This window comes from Accipiter gentilis, chromosome 19 (genome assembly GCF_929443795.1).
Source record: "Accipiter gentilis chromosome 19, bAccGen1.1, whole genome shotgun sequence".
Lineage (NCBI taxonomy): Eukaryota > Metazoa > Chordata > Aves > Accipitriformes > Accipitridae > Astur > Astur gentilis.
Window position 1 is genome coordinate 23,991,638 of NC_064898.1, and position 22,581 is coordinate 24,014,218.

At 41.1% G+C, this 22,581-nt stretch overlaps 1 protein-coding gene across 10 annotated transcripts in view; it reads left to right on the forward strand.

Moving 5' to 3' along the window:
• Positions 1-22,581, forward strand: part of TENM4 (teneurin transmembrane protein 4) — a 352,099-nt gene that overhangs the window by 183,075 nt on the left and 146,443 nt on the right. For all 10 annotated transcript variants that reach the window (XM_049823080.1, XM_049823082.1, XM_049823083.1 and 7 more), the window contains 3 exons: positions 10,415-10,516; positions 15,092-15,286; positions 19,548-19,748. In XM_049823080.1, the coding sequence (XP_049679037.1) occupies positions 10,415-10,516; positions 15,092-15,286; positions 19,548-19,748 (498 nt within the window). The remainder of the gene's footprint in view (positions 1-10,414; positions 10,517-15,091; positions 15,287-19,547; positions 19,749-22,581) is intronic.

The window sequence follows — 22,581 nt, forward strand, 5'->3', positions numbered from 1 at the left end:
ATAGCTCTTTCCATGCACCCCAGACTGCAGGCTAATGTAAGCACAGCTTGTTTTATTCCTGTGTCGTATTACCGAGCTGCTAGAACAGCTCTGTGCAGACTTTTCTTTCCATGAATGCTCCCCTGCTAAAGCACAGAAATAAGGTTGTGGGAGTTACTCGTCCACTTTGGCAAACAAAAGGAGAACCCTTTCTGTACTAAACAACAGACTTTTAAAAGACTTAATTTTCCAAAGGCTGCTTTAAAATGTATGTACTTGCATGCATTTAATTGACCACAAAAGAGAACAGAAGCCAGCAACGCTGGCACCTCAGGAGTTACCAGACCAATCTCTCCTTTTGCACGGGGGCTGAGTGGGATGAGAAGGACATAGTCTGTACAGTAACTCCTGGCATATGTTGACTTTTTAAATGATAACACCTGGTCTGTGTATTAGATGTGTGACTGCTTTCTTTCTCTAAGTGCTACAACAGTCTCAGAAAAAGAGTTACAGAACTTACGTTGAACTGATTTCTAGAGGGCTTGCTGGAGGCTCTGAGAAGGAACACGATTCGCCCAAGTTTGTGCAGTGAGTCTGCTAGAGGCAGAAACGGAGCCGTAAGTTCTGCTTTTTCTCTGGCCCTGATCGAAGACCACTGAGAGCTCAAGGCAGTTGCCTGAGCACAGGCACAGCGGCACCTGAGATGTGCCAGGGAACTGAGGTCATCTCTACGGGGGGACAGATCTGACATAAAATCTAGAGGAGACTCAGGGCCTTCTGTAGCAGTGGCTGGAGACCAGGCATCATACTTGAGGGCAAGTCCCCAGCACCAGGAACCTACCTAACTGAACCTGAGACATCAGTCATTCCAGCCAGTACATCCTCATTTATCAGACTGGAGATATTTGCTAAAGACTTTGCGTAGAATGAAACTTAATCTTTAATGCACCCAAAGTTATAACTTTGCCAAGGTTTCACGGCATTTGTTTGACCAAATGAGAGCACATCTGAGGTCCTCTCTGTGTGTGTATGCAAGGATGGTTTGCTTTTTTTCCCCCTAGAATACACCAACTTACAACATCATTTAAAATGAAACTCAAGGCCAGCTTTAGCCTTGCCCTGAGCTACAAGAGCCGAAATTGTAATGTACTGAATGTGAAGTAACTTCCCGCTTGCTAGTGCAGCTCCAGAAGTTGAACCCTGAAGGGTGAATAATTGTTGTTTCCTGTATTAGTTTGTAACAATTTATGAGAGTAGGAAGGAACAAAAAAAAATTTCTTTGCAATCCCTTGGGCAAATTAGGGACATGAGAGTTTCATTTACTGGAGTGAAATTCAGGTTTAAAAATATTCCAGCTGCAAAAAGGGAAACTAGGAAGAAAATAGATGTTCGCAAGGTGTCTTTCTAGATCTCCACAGCCTTGTCATGTGTATGTTACAAGTGTGGGATTAAAGTGTTACTGTGCTTAGAAGCTGCGTTGTAGGAGGAAGAAGAAGGCTTCGGCCCAACAGCTACTCTTTGTTTAAAATCTTTCAGCAATTTTTTGTTTCCCGGCTAACTTCTAACCTGTGATCACATTTCAAGTGATTTAGAACAGAGGGCTTTTTCAGATGGTCAGTGTATGATTCCTTAAGAACTGTATTTCATAGACCCTTTTATGCTTTTAGCATTGCTCACATTCTCAGGGAAGAAAACAGTGTTCCCTGTATATCCCTATGAACAGCAGAAATACATTAGCAGGATTTTCATTCTGGTCCCAGTGAAGTCAAAGGAGATTTTACCATTAACTTAAATGGTAGTATACATAGCCCAGTGCCCAAGTGCTTTTGAAATCCCATTACACCTTATGCTTTCAACCATCTGATAGCTTTAGATTATAAGGCATTCTGCACTGGAAAGATTTCTTCTTAAAAAGCAAGCAGTAAGAGAAAGGAATGAATCAGTGAGATAAAGCTCGCTCTCAAAGGGCAAACCAAATTCAGACCAAATGTAGCATACGCTTCTGAAATGCTCGGGCTTGTTCTCTTCTTTATTTACTCCCCAAACTATTCCCACTTGGTCCCTGTTTCTGTAGAACAGAAGTTCAAAAATAGTGCACAAAAAAGCTGTTTTTGTAGTATTTCCAGCTGGGCCTGGAGTCCGATGTGCCTGAAATAGTGTGAGAAAAACTGACATTACTGTGGTGAGAGCCATTTGAGTACCTGGATAGCTATCTCAAGCCAGGCCTAGAAGCAAAAGTACAGACATCTCGGGAGAAAATGTGCTCACATGATGTACTGTCAAATTTGGCAAACTCAGCAGCTCTTGATGGTTTCAATAGGCAACCCAAACTGATCCTGAACGCCAAACCTTTTGTGCTTCACCATCACCTTTTAAAACGATCCACCCTCTAGAGTCGCTGCTGGCTGGAGCAGGTATTTGCTGTGAGCACGCTGATGGAGATGTGGGGTACCTGGCATTGCCAATTGCTTTTTTTTAAAGTTCTTACAGAAAAAAAGTGGGGGCAGAATAACATGCAATTGGATACTGTGATTACAGTACTTCACGCTGACTTTCCAGAATCAGGAGTGATTTAAGGAGTTGTTTAAAGGACTGCCTGCCTGTTGCCCTTTTCCTAATTTAGCATCCTTATAGCTGCATGTGAAGGTTCGAGTTCCACTGGGATATGAGAGCAAAACAGGGTTATATGCATGGATCTTTAATTAAACAGACCTTCCAGCCTTCAGAAAAAGAAAAAAGAGAAAAAAATCAAAATCTGGCACAACATCAAGTGGCATTAGCAGTATCAGCATCACACTAGGTGCCCTACAGAAGAGGAAACTGTGAAAGAGCACTCAGAAATAATGACTGAGTTTCCATGATGCTGTCAAGACTTTCACATCCCTGGCTGCCAGGTGTGGATTACTTGAGCTAGAAATGTAAAAGCCTTATAAAACACAAATGAAGCAGAAAAATCGAAATCTCAGCAGGTGAGGATGTACCATAAGAAGGAATCAGTCCTTTCAGACTTCAGCTGGGGAAGGAAGAGGAGGAGCAAGAGAATACCAGACCCAGCATCTCCACGTTTCCTTTGTTTCCAGGGCATTTTTTTCTCCCTTTCTGTTTTTTTGGTTCATAATGTCAAATCTGATGTTTCGAGATATCTGAAACCTGTTTTATCCCCTCTCACCTCCATGTCTCCCTTGGCATTGTTATCACAATTACAAGGGCAGGTGACAGTTCCCTAGGCTTAGAATCCAACCTACCCTGCAGTGAAATTCAATTGAGTAGCATCATTTCTTTGAAAAATAAACAAGACTGCAAGCTCTGCAACTGGGAAGTAAATTAAATGTGTTCACAGAGCTTCAGAATCTTCTTTGCCTTTCATGTTATACTGCCTGACTTCCTATTAAAATTATTGCTAACGTAGTCGGGGCAGTGACAGGGAGCATTTTCGTGAGAGAGATGTTATTGCAATGAGCTTATAGGTGACAGCTTTATCCTGGACAAGCAGGTCTAGGAGAAAGAATAAGTGGCTTGCTAAGGTTGACTCTCCCATGGGATGTAATTCACTGCAGGCTGGGAGGGATGCTGTGCACTCCTCATGGCCCTTTTGCATTGATGTGGCTCACACAGAGGATTTCAAGGTTAGATATGAACCATGGAATGTACCTACCTGCTGCCCTGCTCCGTGGGTGCACCCTCCCTCCCAGCACAGCATCTTCTTTAGCCAGGGGAACATGACTAGGTAGAAAATAAGTCAGTGGGCAGTTAGGAACAATTTCTTTCTCTGTGACAATAAATATATGTGTTTCTTTGATACAGTAAACAATCCTCCTCTAAATAGTTGTTTCGCCTCTGGTAATTTTTTTTAAATTACTTACTTTTTTAAAATTAATGCAACTGCATATGCAAGGAGTTGACATCTATAAGGAAGGGGTAGAACCTTTTATTACGCCAATCAGTATCTCTACTGTATCTCCCTAGGTTGGTAGATTGGAAGATGTGACAATTTGCTGCAGGCTCAGCAGCTTTATATATCTTCTCACCAGCACAGAGCAAAAGATTTTGAGGCCATTTCTTGCATAGAGGTGGAGTAGACTACCAGTTGAAGAGGCCAAATAGTGACATTACCTAAAAAACCTGCTCTTTTCTTTGCATCTCACTTCTAATATTTAATATTCTCATTGGTAAAACAAGTTTATTTTTCTTTGAACCTTCATTCCAGAAACTGATATTAGCATCGATTCATTAAAGTATAATTATTCTGCTGCCATGCTATTCCTACACGTTTTTGACACCAAACACTGCCAGTTCCAGAACAACTCTTTGAGGTTATCAAGTGGAATACTTACATTTGAGTTCATACAACCACACTGCACTGAATGGCATTTAATCAGTTCTTAGAAAGCAGTCGTGGTGCTTATTAACTCCCAGGAAAGCTACTGCCTTCCAGTTGCCAGCTAGATAACTATTTTTTCTTTGCCAGTAGATAGTTGCCTCTAAATGCCTAGGGAATGATGATGCTTGGTGGCAAGTGTAGGCTATAAAATATTTATCTTTAACACACAATTGTGTTACTGCAGCCTCTAATAGGATTTGGTGTCAGGCAAACATCTGCCTTGGCCTCTGGCCCAAAGATATAGAAACAAGCTATTAAGTTGAATGTTGCATAGTAAATAAATAAGGCGGAAATACTGTTAAAGTAGCCGTACCACTGACCAACAAACATGGTGAGTATATAAAAAAGAAGTCCATCAAGAGTCTAACAATTTGTCTACCTCCTTAATATGTTTATTGTATTTCATCTGGGTAAAGGTAATTCATGTAGGTAATTGTAAGCCAGGCTGACAGATCTTTATAGAGCTCACCACAGTAGAGTTGGCTTTCACAGGGCTTTTTGTCAGCAGCAAAGTGGTCCCCTGAGCAGACCATTAGCCTGGGAGCTTTGTCGCTGTCACATGAGTCAGTTTATGATATGAAGCAAACGGTGTATTTGTCTGTGCCTCAGATTACCAGCCTAAAAAAAAATGGGAATGGTAACAATTAGCGATTTCCTATTGAACTCGGTGATATCCTTAGATGAAAGATAGTGTAGTGTGAAGTCTTATTATGGGTATGGGCAGGATCATGCCAGTTTATAGCTTCTCACAGGGTGAGGAGTGATTGCAGTGGGAAAACAAGCAAGGAGATAAAGGTTTCAGGCAAGTTTCCCTCAAAATCTACCAGCTGTGATGTTACTCGTACTGAAAAACGTCCCGTGAGACAAATGGCAAAAATCCCAGAGTATCCTCAGCAGCTGTAAGTCAACGTGGTGCATGAAGTAAAGCTGGTTTGCTCCAGACCATGATCTGTTTCTTTCTCTGCTTTGGTAATTAAAGCTCTTCAGTGGGAAGGACCTTAAAGAGTACTTCAGAAGAATTTTGCTCTTGGAGAAGTCTAGGCTTTCACGGTTAATCACTGTTTTCCATCTCTCAGTTTTAGGAATCTAGAAGCACTGTTGTACATCCTCCTTTTCCTGAGTGAGGTAGGCTGCACTAGGGTAGGGAATACCTGCTATGGCAGACAAGGCATTTCTGTGCCATTCTCCAAAATGAGACAGTGTGAATCTGAAGACTGTGTGTCTCATTATGTCATTTACTCCTTCTCTCAGAGGAGATCTGGATGTTTACAATATTTATTCAGGAAATGACTTGGTTTTTCAGTTGCTAATTAGATTTTGAAGCTGGCAGGACAATTACTTCCATACACAAGCTTCCGCAGACCCCATTAGAAGCCACACCGCCTCAAGTTTTGCAGGTCTGTCCCCAGTGCGAGTCGTTTGCTTTCAGGAGGTTGGCTCTTGCTGATGTTGGTTGTTGAAAGGTGGCATGGGAGCTGTGTTTTCAATGTTCTCTTTGGACTCGATAGCAAAACCATATGAAAGCATCATGCATCATCCATTGGCTGACCTTCATTAATAATCTTTGCCCTTACCAGCTGGTGTCAATCAGATCACTTCAGAGATCTGGAAGCCAAGAGAAAGCTGTGGGAGTCAGACTGAAAACAGAGAACATATATCTCTTTCTAAAAAAGAATTGTCCATAGTCTCACAGGGAACTTTAACAATTAAACAAAACAAAACAAAACATTGTTGTGATTCCCTAAAGCAGTTCCCATGGCACTGTTCATAAAACACCATATGGAATTCTGTATATATATTGGAAAATATCCTTATAATTACATGAACAGCTTACAGAATAAGCTGTAGAATGGAGACTAGAACCTAGCTGTAACTGCAGTGACCTGTTTTTATTTATTGATTGACTGTTTGTCACCTCTGTAGCTATGTTGACTGTGGACACACTTAAAAGACATACAGTTGGTTTGTGCCACTAACTTAGGGGCTCCCTGAATGTTAAAGAGTTTGTTCTCTTCTATCATCTAAGCCCCATTAGATAATAATTTGGCTAAGTCTTAGCTTCGGCAAATTTGTCCTTTTGATTCTTCATTCTTTCTAGGGTTCCCTCATCGTGACTCCCTAATTTCTTATGCCAAGTCACCCACCTCCTCCTGTTTAGTTTGAAATTTAGGTATTAGAGCAGTGTGCATAGATGTGTGTACACATGTTATATGTACATTTTGGAAGGGCCAGAAAATCGACTCAGCTGTCCAACTGGCACAGTGTGTAACCACTGAAACGAAATTTGGTCCTGGGATGAAGACAGGTTTTTATGGGAAGTCTTGAATGAGTATGACTTGCTAATGCCTGCCATCTTCAAAGTAAAAAGAAGTTCCAGTTTGTGATTGTACCTAAGAATATAAATAGGGCCATGCTCAGTATTGCACAGACAACTCTCAGACTTGTTGCTCGCGAGCCTAAGTTGCAAGCCTTGTTTGTTCTCGTTAGCTCTAGAGTTCATCAGAAAAAAACAGGTTCATTTAACACTTCCTTTATGGAAATACTATTTGAGCTGTCTGGGAGCAGCTTTGAGACAAAGATGTACCGCATGACTCTTCAGCACTTTTCAGAGGTCCTTCTCAGAACTTTTGGGAGTGTGCAGAGACCTTAATTGCCCTGAGTCTCACCAGGCAAGTTTATGTCCTAAACTGCTAAAAAATGGTAAGTGGCACCTGCCACTGGGAGGGAAGAATTTCTTTTCACTTCATCTCGTCTTTGTCAGGCAGGTTATTGCAGGGCAAAGTGAACTAGTGTAAAATGAGAACACGTTAGAGATGTTACCGTTGGCTATATTAGAAAAACAAGGAGCATCAGAGAAAACAATGAAGTAGGATGACGGGATTTTTAAGGGCCTACTCTGTTATTAAGAGTATAGGTTATTCAGGCCACAATTAAGAGTTACAGAGGTGCTTCAGTGAAGAGGGTGCAATGGGTTTTATTCACCTGTTTTTTTATTCCTTTTGTGTTGGTCACACTATGGTATGATGCAGTTGGGAAAATCAAGGACTGAAGAGACAGTGATATATGAAGTGATATGTGTGCATATCACTGCATTATTGCAAAGTAAAATGCCAGATCTGTAGATGAACCACAAAATATACATGAATATTTTTTGACATGCATTAGTGTTGGTCACTGTGGATGGGAGCTGACCAATTATAGGTGTCTTTCTTTGATGACAATATCTACATCTGAACTAGTCAGAGGAGGAAAGGAAGCACTACTGGAGTAAAGTTCCTTAAATGGATTCACCCTAAGATTCAGGAAAGTTTGGTTATCTAAACACAGGTATGCTGTATTTCTGTGGTCACTCTGAACTTCTAGATCCCATTATACATAGTCAGTATAGTGGACGAGAGTAATTTTGTTTAACCTACAGTAGACATCCGACTGGTGTACAGAGTATTGCCTGTCTTGTCCTAGGCATCACAAGTACATCAGCTGAACCACACTATAAATGCAAAATATTATTTCCAGTAACAAAGATCACCCTTTAGCTGATGGGCTGCATTGTTAAACTTTGGAACAGCTGCCATGCCTGTTGCTACGTTGCTGTTTAGCTATTGCTTTGATATGATGTTATTTTGCATAAATATTATTTATTATATTACATAAACATACCAAGAAATTTGTATGGATATTTTACTCCTTTCAAGGACTCACTTTAGTCCTTTAAAGCAAAAGCTTGAAAAAAGCTTTTAAAAAAAGTTTTTAATATACCATAGGTGTTGTCATAACACGGGGAGTCTGTCCTGCATCAAGCACTGACATAGGTATTCCCCTTGACTTCAAAGGCCATGTGTATGTCACCTCTACGCAGTGTTGCTACAGCTTGCAGACCCTGGCCCGGAATGACAGCGTGACGGTGAGGTGTCGGGAGATGTCTAAGTACTGTGCTGATGCTGAATAGCGTGGCCCTACTCCTGCTCCCAGTTTTTGGGCAGTAGAAAACAGTTCACTGGGGTTTTTTTCTCTGTTGCATTAATATTTTTGCCACCTTTTGAGCTTAGCCAAGTCATCGAAGGGTCTGACAAGTGCCAGAACCAGCACAAGAAGAGGGAACTTAGACTTGTACCTAGGATGAGAGGATTAGAGGAGAAGGGCTGACCCTTTCAGCAACAGGAGCTGTTAAATCTCCTTGCCCGTCTCATTATTTTGTTTCACAGTACTCACACACTGTATGTTCTTCATATGTGTAGGTATGTGTATAAATAAATAACATTTTTTTCTAGATTTCTGCATATATTTCTTGAAGACAAGAAAGATATAAACCTTGTAAAAAAAGCATAGAGAAAAAATGCATAAAGCAAACTTATTTTCATTTTCAGCAGTGAAATTAAACCATCACAAAGTTCTGAAGATCATACACATATGGGCTAATATCAACTTTTCATTTACAGGATAGATTTGTGCTTATACCTGCTCTTGAGTGAGAGTTAGTATACCTGAATATCAATATAAATGCACAAGGCCTGAGTTCCTATTTCTTTATTCTAGGAAGCATGGCTGCTATTTGATTGGAATAAAGATGGCAGCTCAAGCCCCAAGTGTTGACAGCATGCTGTGATTGTATTTCCATCCACCGTAAAGTGAATATCTTCTTAACTATAGAGCTTAAGGGTTAGGAAACTTGTACCTCCCTCGTACCTTCCTTGCTGCATGGAGCTATCTGATTAAAAGCTGTCTGATGCCAAGACTTAAAACATAAATGCTCGGGACTGGTTTTATTATTAAAAACTGCTGTTGCCCTTTATGAATGATTAAATTATATCACGTCCTTTAAAGTGTCCTTCAGAAACCTCTGTTGTTTGGAGAACACTCATCCAGAAACAGGCTTCCTTTCATTTGTGATTAGAAGCTAATCTGCACATCTCTGCTGCAGCTGTTTCTCTTCACTTGCACCGATAGGAAGTTTACAAATATCTTTGCTACCACAAGGCCTCGTGAACTACGCCAATGAAAGCGCAGTCATTATTCATATGGCTGAGATTTCCACCCCACTCCAAGATAGATGTACCACTGCTGCCCCTCCTGTATAACTGAATCCAGTTTTAATCTGATACGCACCTCCCTCGAAGAAAATGTGAAATAATAGTGTGGAACGAACCACTCTATTCCATCATTTTTCTAAGCCCCGCTCACATTTACTCAGTCTTCACTAACAGTTTAGTAAAAAAGAATATTAGTATTTTCATTGTCTTTTTGATATGTAAGGTTTACCAGCTTGTGTTCTTTTATGGAAGATAATTTTTAACCCCAATATTCTGAACTGTCCTCAAAATAAAAGTCCTAGATAACATTTTGCTTACCTGTTAACTTTCCTTGAAAGATGAATAGCCAGTGTTTTTGCCAAAGTCAGGGAATTTAAGATGATAACTAGAAACAGAAGCAAGTGTGGAATAGTCCCATCCCTGTTCCACCGAGATACAATATTAGCCCCAGCACTCTGGGCTGTTTGTGTAATATTGCAGAACAAACCAGAAGGCATTCGGTTAGAAATAATCCTTCAACAGGCAGACAGGATGAACCGAGGGTCTGTGTTCAGTAACTTCATCGGGGAACATTTCTATCATAGCTCAGCTCTGTTTGGCACAAATAAATGCCCCAAGTTCACTTACCCGCGTCAACAAAATTGGACCAAAAGTGCGTGTTCTGCCATGGGAACGGTGTGTGTTTCTTCTTTCCAATAAATTCAAAGAGGGAAAATGGCTGGAAAAATAAGCAGGAAGAAAAGACATTTAGACGTTTTCAGGTACTGAGTGAGGACAAAGCCTAGTGAGTGCTGAGCAGCTGTGATTTAATCATAGGATTTACAGTCGCTGGGCGCTAATGGATGGTTGAACCATCCATTGCTGTAAATGGATGAGCACTGTTTAGTGGAGCTCACACTAATGCTTTCAGCCCCGAGTGCAGCCATTGCTTTGAAGATTCAACTGTCCTGCCATCCAGAGCCCTCTCAAATTCAGAGGTATTTTCTTGCCTAAAGAAGTATTTGAATTCTCTTTTGTTTTCCAGAATCAGTGGATAATTGTCCCAGTAATTGCTATGGGAATGGAGACTGCGTGTCTGGGACTTGCCATTGCTTCCTTGGCTTTCTGGGCCCTGACTGTGGCAGAGGTAGGAATTTATACTTGATTAACTCTTCCCCTCTCCCCTTCGGTTAACAATTTTCTCGTGGAAATTATATTCATGCCTGTGCCTTTTGCAAAGTACACCTCACCCAGCTTGGGGGTGCAGCAGTAGAATGGAAACGGGTTGGATCTGTGGATTTGTGTGCTACTAGTCACGATTGCTGCGACCTTAGCAACAGCACAATCCCCTAGCTGCATATGGACAGGCAAAATGGCACATTGGGAATTTTCTCTCGGGAAGCGACTTTAGAAAACGTGACTTACAAATGTGGCGTTATTGTTTGTTTAGCAGAGCACTGTATCATTGTGTGGCGTGACTCTAGAATGATACTTTCTTTCAAGACACCGATTATACAAAAATTAAGTACCATTTTCATTGCTACAGGCCTTGCAATTCTGCCTGAGCTCTGAGTGATCACTGACAGCCTGGCTGTGGGGAGTGGGGCAGGGTTAGGGTAAGGCTAGTAGTGGAGTAATGGCAGGAAGAACCGGATACTCTGGCCAAAAGTGAAAACATTGGGACGACTGGGAAGGAGGTTTACCCCAGCAAACAATATAATACATTTTTCTGCTCAAGTGATAAGTATTTTTAATAAATGGGTTTGGAAGGGTTTTCGTTTGACCTGAAATTTTGAGGTTACTTAAACATTTGAAAACCAAACTGAAGTACTTTTAGTAAGAACACGTTTCAGACCGAGAAATCAAAACGTTGCATGTGGGAAATGCCAGAATGCCGTGCATCAACCTTTTCAAGGCCTTTTTTTGGCTCAAACGGTCCAACAAACTCAGTGCAGATTTATAAATTTGGGGAGGGAGGTAGTGTAAAAAGTTAGTGCCCACACAGGGAGCTTTGCTAAGGCAAGCGCACAGGCCCGCACTCCAGCCCATTGCTTCTTTGGAAAGCAGGCTGGCTCCTTCCCAAGAGAGCGAGCTAAACTCTGTCCAACCCCATGTCCTCTCCCCCTCCAGCTGAGCTTGGGTCACATCGCTGCAGCCCAGCCAAGAGATAGAGATAAGGAGGGCCGCACACCCCGCAGGCTGGGAGCTCTCTGCCGAGGCGGTGTGGTCCAGGCGAAAACCCCAGAGGTGTTTCAGAGTTCACAGCCCAGTAAGATGGATGTGGCAATCTGCATCCCTGAGAGCTTTTATGTCAAACTTCTTGCTGACTCAGGTTACACTTGGTTTGCATTTCCTTACACTCGGTTTGCATTTCCAAGTCCCTTTTCAAATCTGTAGAGCTGGAGACAAAAGGAGGTTTTTTTCCGTCTCCCACAGTATATTCCTACTTACACCTCCTAACTTTAGGTAGGGGCAGAAGTTCAGGGTTTGTTCACCCCAAGGCTCCCTGTGGAGTCAGCGGAGAAGGAGAAGCTCCTTCACTGTGAGTCAGAATATTTAAACTTTTGTTCTGAATCCACTTTCAGAGGAGCTTACCTCCCTTCATGGGTTATATCCCTAGCTTTCTCAGGCCCTTCAGCTGAGCCACGTGAGTATCTCCCATTTCACCGGAGTGCTTACGCTGGCTGATAGGAACACCTTTTATTCAGCTCTATCTTTTGGTTCAGAATCATCTGGGCTTAGATCACAGATTACTCTCTGCCTTCGGGAAGACGCAATCATACCCAGAGTGTCAAAATTATATTTGTGTATGCATTTCCACCCAGTGGGCTTGTTAAATGGATCATCTTAATGTGAGCGTGAGATACAAGGGCCCCAGCGCTGCCTTCCTGTTGGTTTTCAGGGGAATCTAAGATGCTGCTTTTGACCTACAAATCCCTCAGAGGGCAGCAACTGTGGCATGTGTAAGGCTGCTACAGTATCTGTCTGCAGCCGAATATGGGTCCCTGTACTGAGCGGTAATCCTTAAATAAGCACGTTTCTGCCCACGTGAAGATTTCTAGGTCATAGATTTCCTGGATGTTCCTTTGTTTCAATTCAGCCTTGGAATTCACCATCCAAATGAGTGGGAAACTGGAGCAGAAAGCCCTTCTGTTTTTAATAATGGCTGATTATTAATGTATTATTAACCAATTATTTGAAACCAAGTAAATGAGAGCAAATCACCAGAGGTGTATTTGCTTCACCTTTTGAAGGCCAACTTGAACATGGGAGATGGTGTTTTAAAGTTCTGTATAAAGTAAACAAATGAACGATCTTACTCTTTGATGCTAAACTTTACAAGAAAAGTGGTATGCATTTAGGTTGTTGCTAGCATAACCATGCTAGAGAATTACTATAATTTTGGCGTCTTAGATATTGTTTGCTGGAAACTGAATGATCAAACAGTAATTATATATCTTTATATATGGAAAAGAGTTGCACAACTAGCAGTGGAAAATATCCAGAAACCTCTTTTGTCTTTATTCATTACGGTATGCTACAAAGGAGGTCTTGTTCTTGCCATTGCCTTGACATTTGCAGCAGCACTTTTCGGGGTTATGCTGAAGGTGTTCTCCGTGGAGGGCTCTGTGGAGTACCAGTCTTATTGCAGATGGACGGTAATTTATCTGATCTTGTATTGAGTGATCAGCTGTCTTGTCAGAAAACATGTAAGTCTTTCTCAGCAAGCTCTCACTGGTTAAAGGCAATTATTCTTCCTTCTTGTTGAAAAGAGCTGCAGACTATCCTCTTCCATTGCCTTGAAAGAACAGGCTCAATTACTGAGCATCTGCAATTTGAGACGGGGGGGGGGGGGGGCGGAAAATTCCATCAGCCTAGCTGAAAAGTGAAATTACAGAGTGAGTTTGCCGTGAACCATGTAGACAACACAGTGTATCTTAAACAATTTATGTCTTGTATTGTATAGGTAGATATCTCCTTGCAAATGCTGCACTTGAAACGCACCACTGCAATGTGCTTCCTTTAAAGTGAACAGAGGGCTCCTTAGTAATAACAGTTGCCAAATTCCTTTCTTTTCTAAACCTCTTTTACCTTGGTCAGGCAAATGTAGTTCACTGCATATCAAACTGGCTTAACAGTCAGAGCTGGCAACGCTTTGTATTTTCTTGAGGTTGCTGTAATTCTGTAACACTCAAACCGACCTAAGGACACATGGAAACAACACAGGATGCACATTGTGCGATTACTATCTGAAAAGATGGGAAGAGAAGGAGAGGAATGTGTTCCCTTAACGATGTTAATACCTCTTCCCGCATATAATCAGTCAGGAACAAAGCAAAAGAGGTACATTGTATTCATCATATGCCTAACGCAGCTGAATTAAGCAGCAGACTGGAATATTCCTTCCACATTTGTCCTGCATAAAAATGTTCATAAACTGCCTTTCTGAGGGGCAGATGAGAAGCCCAGCTGCTCTCACCTAAGGATGATGTGCAACAGTGAACAAGAGAAGTCTGTCTTAAATATGTGTCCTTGCAGCTGAGTTTCAGCAAAATGAAATGGAAGAGAACAGGGCTTAAGCAAGAAGAAGTTTCAAGGGATAGCAAGCAGGGGAAGGCTATTGTTTCTGGGGGCAGAAATCAGCAGCTTCCTTGGAAAAATCAGAACAGAGGACAAAAGGAGCATAAGGTGCCAGGTGTGGAGAATGGAAAAGGGAGAAGACATCATCAGCGAGGAGCTGAAGGAAGCTTAGAGAGCAGCGATTACCAAAGTTTTGGTCATGGAGGCTGGGGTCTGGTCCTTGATGCCCTGTCCTTCCTTGAGGAGCCTGCTCTGTATCCTTCAGTTCATCCCATCCCACTCTGCCTGACATTTTCCAAATTTAGCTCAGAAAATGCTTAATCCTGGGCTCCATCATGCCACAGCTTGAGCTTGTCACCTTCCTCTTGTCCCCTTTATCACAGGGAAGAAATCCTGTATCTGGTTGGCCTTGAGAATTAGCCAACTTTGCTGGAAACAAGGACAATTAAAAAATCTTTTATAAACTGATACAAAGAAAAGAGGATAGATTTGGAGAACTTTTATTACAGGGAGCTTGGGAAGACTAGAGGCCAGTTTTGCATTGTGTCTGATGATGAATGGAGTCCAATAGAGGTGATAACCAAAAAAGGGGGCGGGAGATTCAGTTGACGGTATCACATGAGCTACATCAGGGAAATAGTCTCAACGTGGCATTCTGGACTCTGAGCAAAGCAACTGAAACCTGTAACGCTGAGAATTACAACAGGAAAACAGGGGAGCGTGAAGTCCACAGCAGAGGCAGTGTCAAGGAAAATACGAAGTCTGGCAGCAGGTCAGGGGTAATGGTAAGCAATCTAAAGTCAGTGGTGCTGCTGAAAGAAGACACCAGTACATTGAAAAGTCAGAATACAATAAAATTCTGAGTTTAGGTAGTGAAAAAAAGTATCAGAGGCACAAAGCAAGGAGATAATTCTAACTCAAGAGCACTGTTTGTTTGGTTTAAACAGTCATAGAAGAATACAGTTAACAGCTGGGTGTCATCCACGAAAAAGAATTTGTTTTGGCAAAGAAAACTAAAACATACCCCACTGAAGACTGTGTATGAAGAATATAAATCCCATGCTGGACTCCTGTACTCTTTTTTTGAGGTGAGAGCCGTGTACAGTTGTGTTTTCACGTGATTTCTCTTATCTGTCCCCAGCATCCTGCCCAGTGCTGTGCAGTGGAAATGGGCAGTACATGAAGGGGAGGTGTTTGTGCCATAGCGGCTGGAAAGGAGCAGAATGTGATGTCCCGACGAACCAGTGCATTGACGTCTCCTGCAATAACCATGGCACGTGCATCATGGGGACCTGTATCTGCAACCCAGGATACAAAGGCGAGAGCTGTGAAGAAGGTATTGGCGAGACGCTTTCAATTAGCCTTCTGCTTTGATTGTCGTTATATAATTACATGGATGGAGGAAATTCAGAATAGGACTGGCACTTAAACAGAACAGTAATAGGCACCTTAGAGATACAATAGATGGATGCAACATAAAAATGATATGTTGTAATAACTTGTCGTTAGCTATCATATTTGTTCAATAATTGGATGAAAAGCCATCAAATGCTTCAGATAGACAAATCTAGTTGAAAGACCAGAACATCTAATCATATGTTCAAATGTTCTTACTAAAGCATCGTTTCCATTTACACATCTAAACGTATAATTACTTTTACAGTGCTTTCTTCTCTGCTATGCTATGCCAAGCAATTTCAGTTGCTTACATACACAAAATGGTGGCGTGTGAGAGAAAGTCCCTGATTCTTGTCAGCTTTAAAAGCTTAGAAATGCTCAGGACTTGAATTGAACTCTGCTTCAAAATCAGATATTATTTTAATGGCTCTTCCACAGCTTTTTTCTCACATTAGCCCCCAAACATTTTCATTTACATTTAGCTTTGTGGCTCAGAAATACAGTGTCTTTTAGCACTTATCTTTAATCTTTTTGTGTAGGAAGTCACCTGCCACCATAAACCTTTATCTTACCGAGTCTGTGACTGCTTCTTACTGCTAAATGAAAAAGTGGACAGTTTTGTAAGTGCACAAATCATTCAGGTAGTTATAAAAATACATCCAAAAGTGCTTGATTTAAAGAATAATGTTCAACACTTTTGAAAGCTATTCTCAAAATTCTATGCAGATGACCTGATAAATAATTGTGTTTAAATTACGCTTCTACAAATGCATATGTAAGGCCTCTACACCACCTGATAGTTTTAAGACATCCGTTTGATACATGTATAAGAATCACAATGGTTTGAATTAATTTACGGTTGTCTTCATGTATACAGGATAAAGATTTATCTGAAATGCCTTTATTTTACAGACAATGAAAATAGGCTGAATTGGAGTCAGACATTCAAATGGCATCTAATCTAGCAATTCTTTTGATGCGTTAAATGTATTGGAGTGGGACATCTCTGATGTAACATGGCTTCATTGTCAGTAAATGTTAGAGATGAAGACAGTATCAGCTTTATAACAATAAGCCATCTCTTGAGAAAGCTTCATTTTGGCTTAAGAAAGTACAATTCAATGAAGCCGCGGGGCATGCAAAACCCAAAGATGGTGACTACTGAAGTATCTTTAAAGCATCTCCGTAGTCCTCATATTTACTAGATCATATCTTTACTGGATAAACAGAAATGAAAAGATCCTGATTTTGCCTCTAGGCAGATGTGTTTAATGTGTGTAAATCAGAGTAAGATTTGCCCTTTTTCTAACAGCAACCTTTTTTCCCTGGTCACGTTTAAAGCCGAAAAGCTAGACTCTACTCAGTTATTTTATGTTATCACTGTAGCGGGGGACAGTGTCAGTCCCACTAGGTAAAAACTTGAAAAAGAATGAAGAACAAAGAGAACATGATTTTTCTTATGAGCTGTTTAGTATTTTTCCAAGTCTGCATTTGTTTTTCATATTCAAGGCTTAATTTGTATTGTGTCGTAAGGGGGGGAAGTAACTCAGAAATATGCCATGTGGGAAATCTTGAGGACATATATATATATATATATATTTAGATCTAGTAAAAAAGTTGATTTATACTATTTCTTAAATTGCTTTTACTTTTTAATTTCTCTTCTAAGAAGGACCATCTGGTATTGATTACTTTTTATTATTTCTCAGTTCTCGTAGCTTCACTGTGTAGTCCATGTTCATAATGGGTTTTCATTCCAGGGTTTCTTCTGTCTTTTCTTTTTCCCCCATAGAAGTTCAGCAATGTTTATAAAACATCAGCCAACAATCTTACATGAGTTTTTCTTTTCTCCTTCCTTAGTTTATTGGCCCATATTTTATAAGGCATGGGCTAAGCCAGCGAGACATTAAAGGGAGGGGAGCAAATTTAAGCAGTGAAAAATGAGAAGTTACTCTTTGGGTACTGAATAAGCCTAATAACTTGTGTGACCAATGAAGCATGAAGCATATTGGGGGAAAGTGTAGAAGAGGCACTAACCTTGCTTGCTGCATGATTTATCTCCATGGCAAAGGTTCTGCACAAGGCTAAACTGTAAATGGGGCATTTTCCAACCAGGAATTAGACCATTTAGGGCATTTTCCAAGCAGCAACACAGATATATGCAAAACTTTTTTTTATTATTTTTTCTTTTTCCAAGTATACTAGATTTTGTCAGCTCTGCCCTCCTGCCCCACTCCCCATCTCTGCTTCTCCCAGAGCTGAGCAGCTAAATTTGTCAAGCAGAACTCCCTAAAAATATACCATTGTACTCCAAATCCACTAAGCAATTGATTAAGAAGAAAGCAGAAGCCCGTAATCCTGTCCCAGGGCCATTCCGATGGTGCAGAAAGCCTAAAGAGATACAGCTAGTGAGGCTGAGATTAAAGTAGCCATTGTGTGTGACATTTTCTGAAAGGGCTCATTTCAACATGAAAAATGGCCTTGGGATTATGATAAATGGGGGGTTCTGACATGCACATTCCCCTCCTATAATCGTCTGTGTTAGGGCTGAGATAGCAGATTGTCTGCCTCCTGTGATGGAGCCCCTTGTAAAACTCACCTTTTTCCCAATTGACCTTCAGAGGGGATGATTAATTGCCTGGAGGTAGCCTCTTGTCAGTTAGCCTGTGATCTTTGTTCTCTATGTTCAAACCATCTGCTGAGAACGTACGAGGCTGCTAGTCCGTTTCGTAGTCCTTTTCCTACCTATTACTGCTGAGAAAGAACAGGGCCAGGGCTTCAAGGGTCTCATGCTAAAATTGGCACCCTAGCTCCCCACTCGCTAACAGTGAAGGAGATTTATAGACTCATCCTTTCCAGCCTCTTACAATTTTCGAGGATTCTTCCAGCTATGAGCAGGGCTCCAGGAATCAAACAAAACAAAAAATGCTCTCACATGCCTTGGGATAGTAATTGCTGAACCATTACTTGTCAGACTGAGAACGTTTTGAGAGTCCAGGGAATTATCAGAGCAGCTGTTGTGTTTCCTTTTAAGGTTTCTGGATCTTAAACAGGTCGTTGGGATCCTTATTAGCTTTTACGGGGCGGCGGGGGGTGGGGGGGGGGACGAACCGCAAACGTGCTGCGTGTGCGGTGGCCGCGTTCTGCTCGTCTGTATTTGAGCGAGGAGGTGGACAGCTTTCCCCGTGCTGCTTAGCCAGACTGACACTTGTCGCCGATCCCCAGGGCACTGCCACACACCCTTTCAAGAGCCGGGAAGAATTTCTCTAGGCTGTCCTATAAGCTTTTATATATAAATAGATGATCGACTCCTCCAGTCCTTCTTTGGAAGGGTGTCTGGTGCGTTTCGTATTTTTCGATTGCTGGGTGAAATTCCCCCGTGGGCAGAGGAGCTGACAGTTGCCTACAAAACACATAACTCAGGAATCAGGCAGCGGTACATTCGGTCTTTTGGTAGACTTTGCTATAGTGTGTACCTAATTGAATGGTCTCCAATCTTGTTAGGAAAGTGCCTCTTTGGGGAAAAAAACGCAAACAAACAACATTTAAAAAAAGAGTATTAATTGATCAAAAATAAAACCAGAAGAACACCAATATATTAAGAATAAAAAAATAAAAAATTTTGTTTTAAACCTTACTTCAGAAAACTGTCTAAGGATATGTTTAACTTGAAATTTATGTGTCTGTGAAACCTGTATAGAATTCAGCACATTCTTCAATTTAAGCACGTATTTTGCTGAATAAGGACATCAGCTTCTGCTGAATCTTTACGTAAAATTCTCTCTCAGAAAACTAGAACTCAGCTTTGAATTCATTAGTAATAGTAATTTAGGTTATTCTAATAGACTAAATGGAGGCACGATATGTGTGCAAGACAATATTATTCTTATTCTATTCTTAATTGATATTAGCCTGTTCTTACTAGAAAGATCATTTATTAGTGTAGGCCTGGATAAAAGAATGGATTTCATCCTTAATTTTTTATCTGTTTTTCATGTAAGTGTTTTAGGTCTCACTGCCTTTTGGGGACACTATCTTCTTGCATGAAGCATCTGGTTTATGCACAACGAGGCTTCGATATCTGGTTGGAGCCCTGAGATACTATATAAATAAGTTTGTGTAGACAGCAGTCTGATAGCTTTTTTTCTGAAATTCCCATTCTCTTTCCCTGTCTGCTTCCTCTTCCCTCTCACATGTAGTGGACTGCATGGATCCTACCTGCTCGGGACGAGGCGTGTGCGTGCGAGGAGAATGTCACTGTTCAGTTGGCTGGGGAGGAACAAACTGTGAGACCCCGAGAGCCACTTGTCTGGACCAGTGCTCTGGTCATGGGACCTTCCTCCCAGATACTGGACTCTGCAGCTGCGATCCCAACTGGACCGGACATGATTGCTCAATCGGTAACGTCAGCGGTGACTTACTGTTGGTTTTTACTTTATTTAAACTTGGTAAAATATTCAGACTTAGATCTGCAAAAAGAATGCTGCAAATGTGTTCCAGGAAAGTACACGTAGGGCATGACTGGAAGCAGAAATGCCGTAGCTCAACTACATAAATAATTCTGCTTCCATTGCTGAGCATAGAGTAATACAATAAATAACCCCATTAAAGCCACCTAGGCTTGCTATTGTTCATTATATTGCTATGAATGTAACTGATGGTCTACATATAACTGCTTGTTCTGGTGTTAGTGCTTGATGAGTCCCAGTAGCCACCAAAGGGTCTGTTTTGATTTTTAGGAGATGACTAAATATTCTTTAGGTGGCTGTAAACAAGAAGGAAGAGGTGACAATCCTTCAGGTCTCGTTTCCCTTCTGAATTCAAAGGCTGCGCTTTTCTAGGCTCAACTAGAGGACGATGAGTGTCACAAAAGGTTCATATTAAAAGACTGTAAGCACTGTCCTCTATCAAGTAGAAAATAAGTTTACTGGGTAGAAGTATTTAATAGTACAAGCACCTACCAAGAAGATAAATTTTTACAGGTGGTTTTGTGTAGAGGTTTGGAACGCTGACCTTCCTTCATTCCTCAGCTGAATGGGCATCTTGCTCAAAATCTGCATCAAGTATCTGAAATGAAGGCTGAAGAAAAACTATTCAGGAGCCTTTTCTTCCAAATGCAATTAGCTTTTAGAGGCCACACTGAGAAATGCTATAGTACTAGTTAGAACCTATGGAACATGAGTCTTTTGGCTTTTGTCCTGTATATTGTGCTCACAAACAAGAGACCACAGCAATAACAGCTTCTTTACCTTACACAGCTGGGGTGGAACTAGGCCAAAAATCCAGGGCAGCTCAGTATAGGCAATGAAATGGAATGAATTTTCAGCAAAGTGACAACAAAAAGAAAGCCTGTTAGGAGAGTGGATATAGTAGAAAAATTACGTAAACAACATTTTCACTGAGGAATTACTATCCTGTGTAAAGAAAATCAGGCAACTGCTTGCAAGTATTTTAAGAGAGTAACTTCCAAGGATGGGGCAAACCAAATAAACTGGCACAAAGTATATGAAAAGACCTTTTCAACAATCATCATTTAGCTTAGGTGTTAGAAAGCTTGTCATAAAGTAAAATTGACTGGGCTGAAGAATAAGCAAAAGAGGAGGCCTACTTGCCTGGGGCTAAAACTAGGTTGATCTAAACTTTTGCAGATGTAGGGAGGGAAGTTTTCCTGCATTGATAGGAAGATAAATTTGGTGTCAGGCTTTTCCTTTCCCCATATTAACATCTTCAATTCCATACTCTATACGTTCATTTATAAGACCACCGTAAGGGGAAAGGTAGTAGTGTATTTCTAGTGATTTTGTAGCATAGTTCATAATTGAGTCATCATTCTGAGTTTATGTGGAGGTTTGGGGATTGCAGGGATGGATTTAGAAAAATGTTCATTTCTACACGCAAACAGAATTCACTTTCCCTTTGTTAACCTGCAGGGTCATGTACGGATGATTTATAAGCTTTCTTTATACTGCTTTTATAAATCCATCTAGTGCAAACTTTCTTTGGCAGTGTGAGGTTATTTGAGACAAACTTGAGCATCATTTCAAGACCTTTTTCCTCACCAAGCTGCTTGTAACATTCAGGTTATTGTGCCTCACAGCTAAAATCACAGCTAAGGTGATTTGTAAACTTCCATTTCTAACTCGGACCTTTCCACTGAATTGATGACTTGATTTGAAAGACAGATTTACTCACAGGATGCATGGTACCCTCCTTGCATGATTAAAATAGAGTGAGCAAGCATGTTAGTACACATAACAACGTACTGCCCAACCCAGTGGGTTGGAGGTTCTGTAGAAGGGACCAGATTTTTATTGTCCTATAAAATAGGACCAAAGAGAACAGAAGAATTATTAAGTGAAAGAATTAAGTACTTGCTCAAGTCAGCCTCAGCTGAGCAAAGCAGTTAGGACCGTGTTCAGCCCCAGTGAAACCCGTAGGACTGTGCCTACGTGGGCTAGTGCCAAGGACAGCCCCTTCTGGAAACCACATTGAGAAGCAGACCCTGAGAACAGCATAATCATCTGGAAGCGCAGAATAAAATATGAGGAGGCACAGTGGGTTTTCCAGCTCTTAACACCTTGAAGTCAAGACTAATACCTAGCTAAAATGCTGTATGCGGTATTTGTTTAGAAGGTAGCAGTCAGAATGGAAGCAGCTAAGTGAAAGTCTGTGGATTGTCATACGTAGTAAGTAAAACTAGACTCTCTTTGAACCTTAGACTCCGTCTTTCAGCTAAGTAGGTAGATTTCTCCTGCCCTTAGCAGGAACCTTAGAGGAACACAGGTTGCTGGGTAAAACCCGTAGTTTTTCACAAGATAATAATACTACAGACATTTCTGTTTCCTGTTTATATTCTCTTTTTTCATTTCTTGTGAATAGTACTGTGCACTGCATTGTAGGAAGAAGTAATGACATTGGGGAGGGGGGGTATTTGCTTTATGTGTGTGCACACTGCCAGTATATCTTGAGATATGGCTGCTACCATACTACCTCAGGTGTTTCAGTCTGCAAAAATGCTTCTTAAACATGCTTCACCCTTTCATGCAAGGGACAATTTCTTAGGATCCCCTTTCCCTCAGTACGCACTTCTTTTTTGGTTGATTCCCAAATATAAAAAAGGTCTTTTAGAGAAATGTGCAGAGGTAAGTCCAGAGATAACCTGTACTGAGCAGCAAAAGGGGCATTTTGATTTCTCCATGGGAGAATTAAATCCCTTCCCTTTTGCATCTTAGT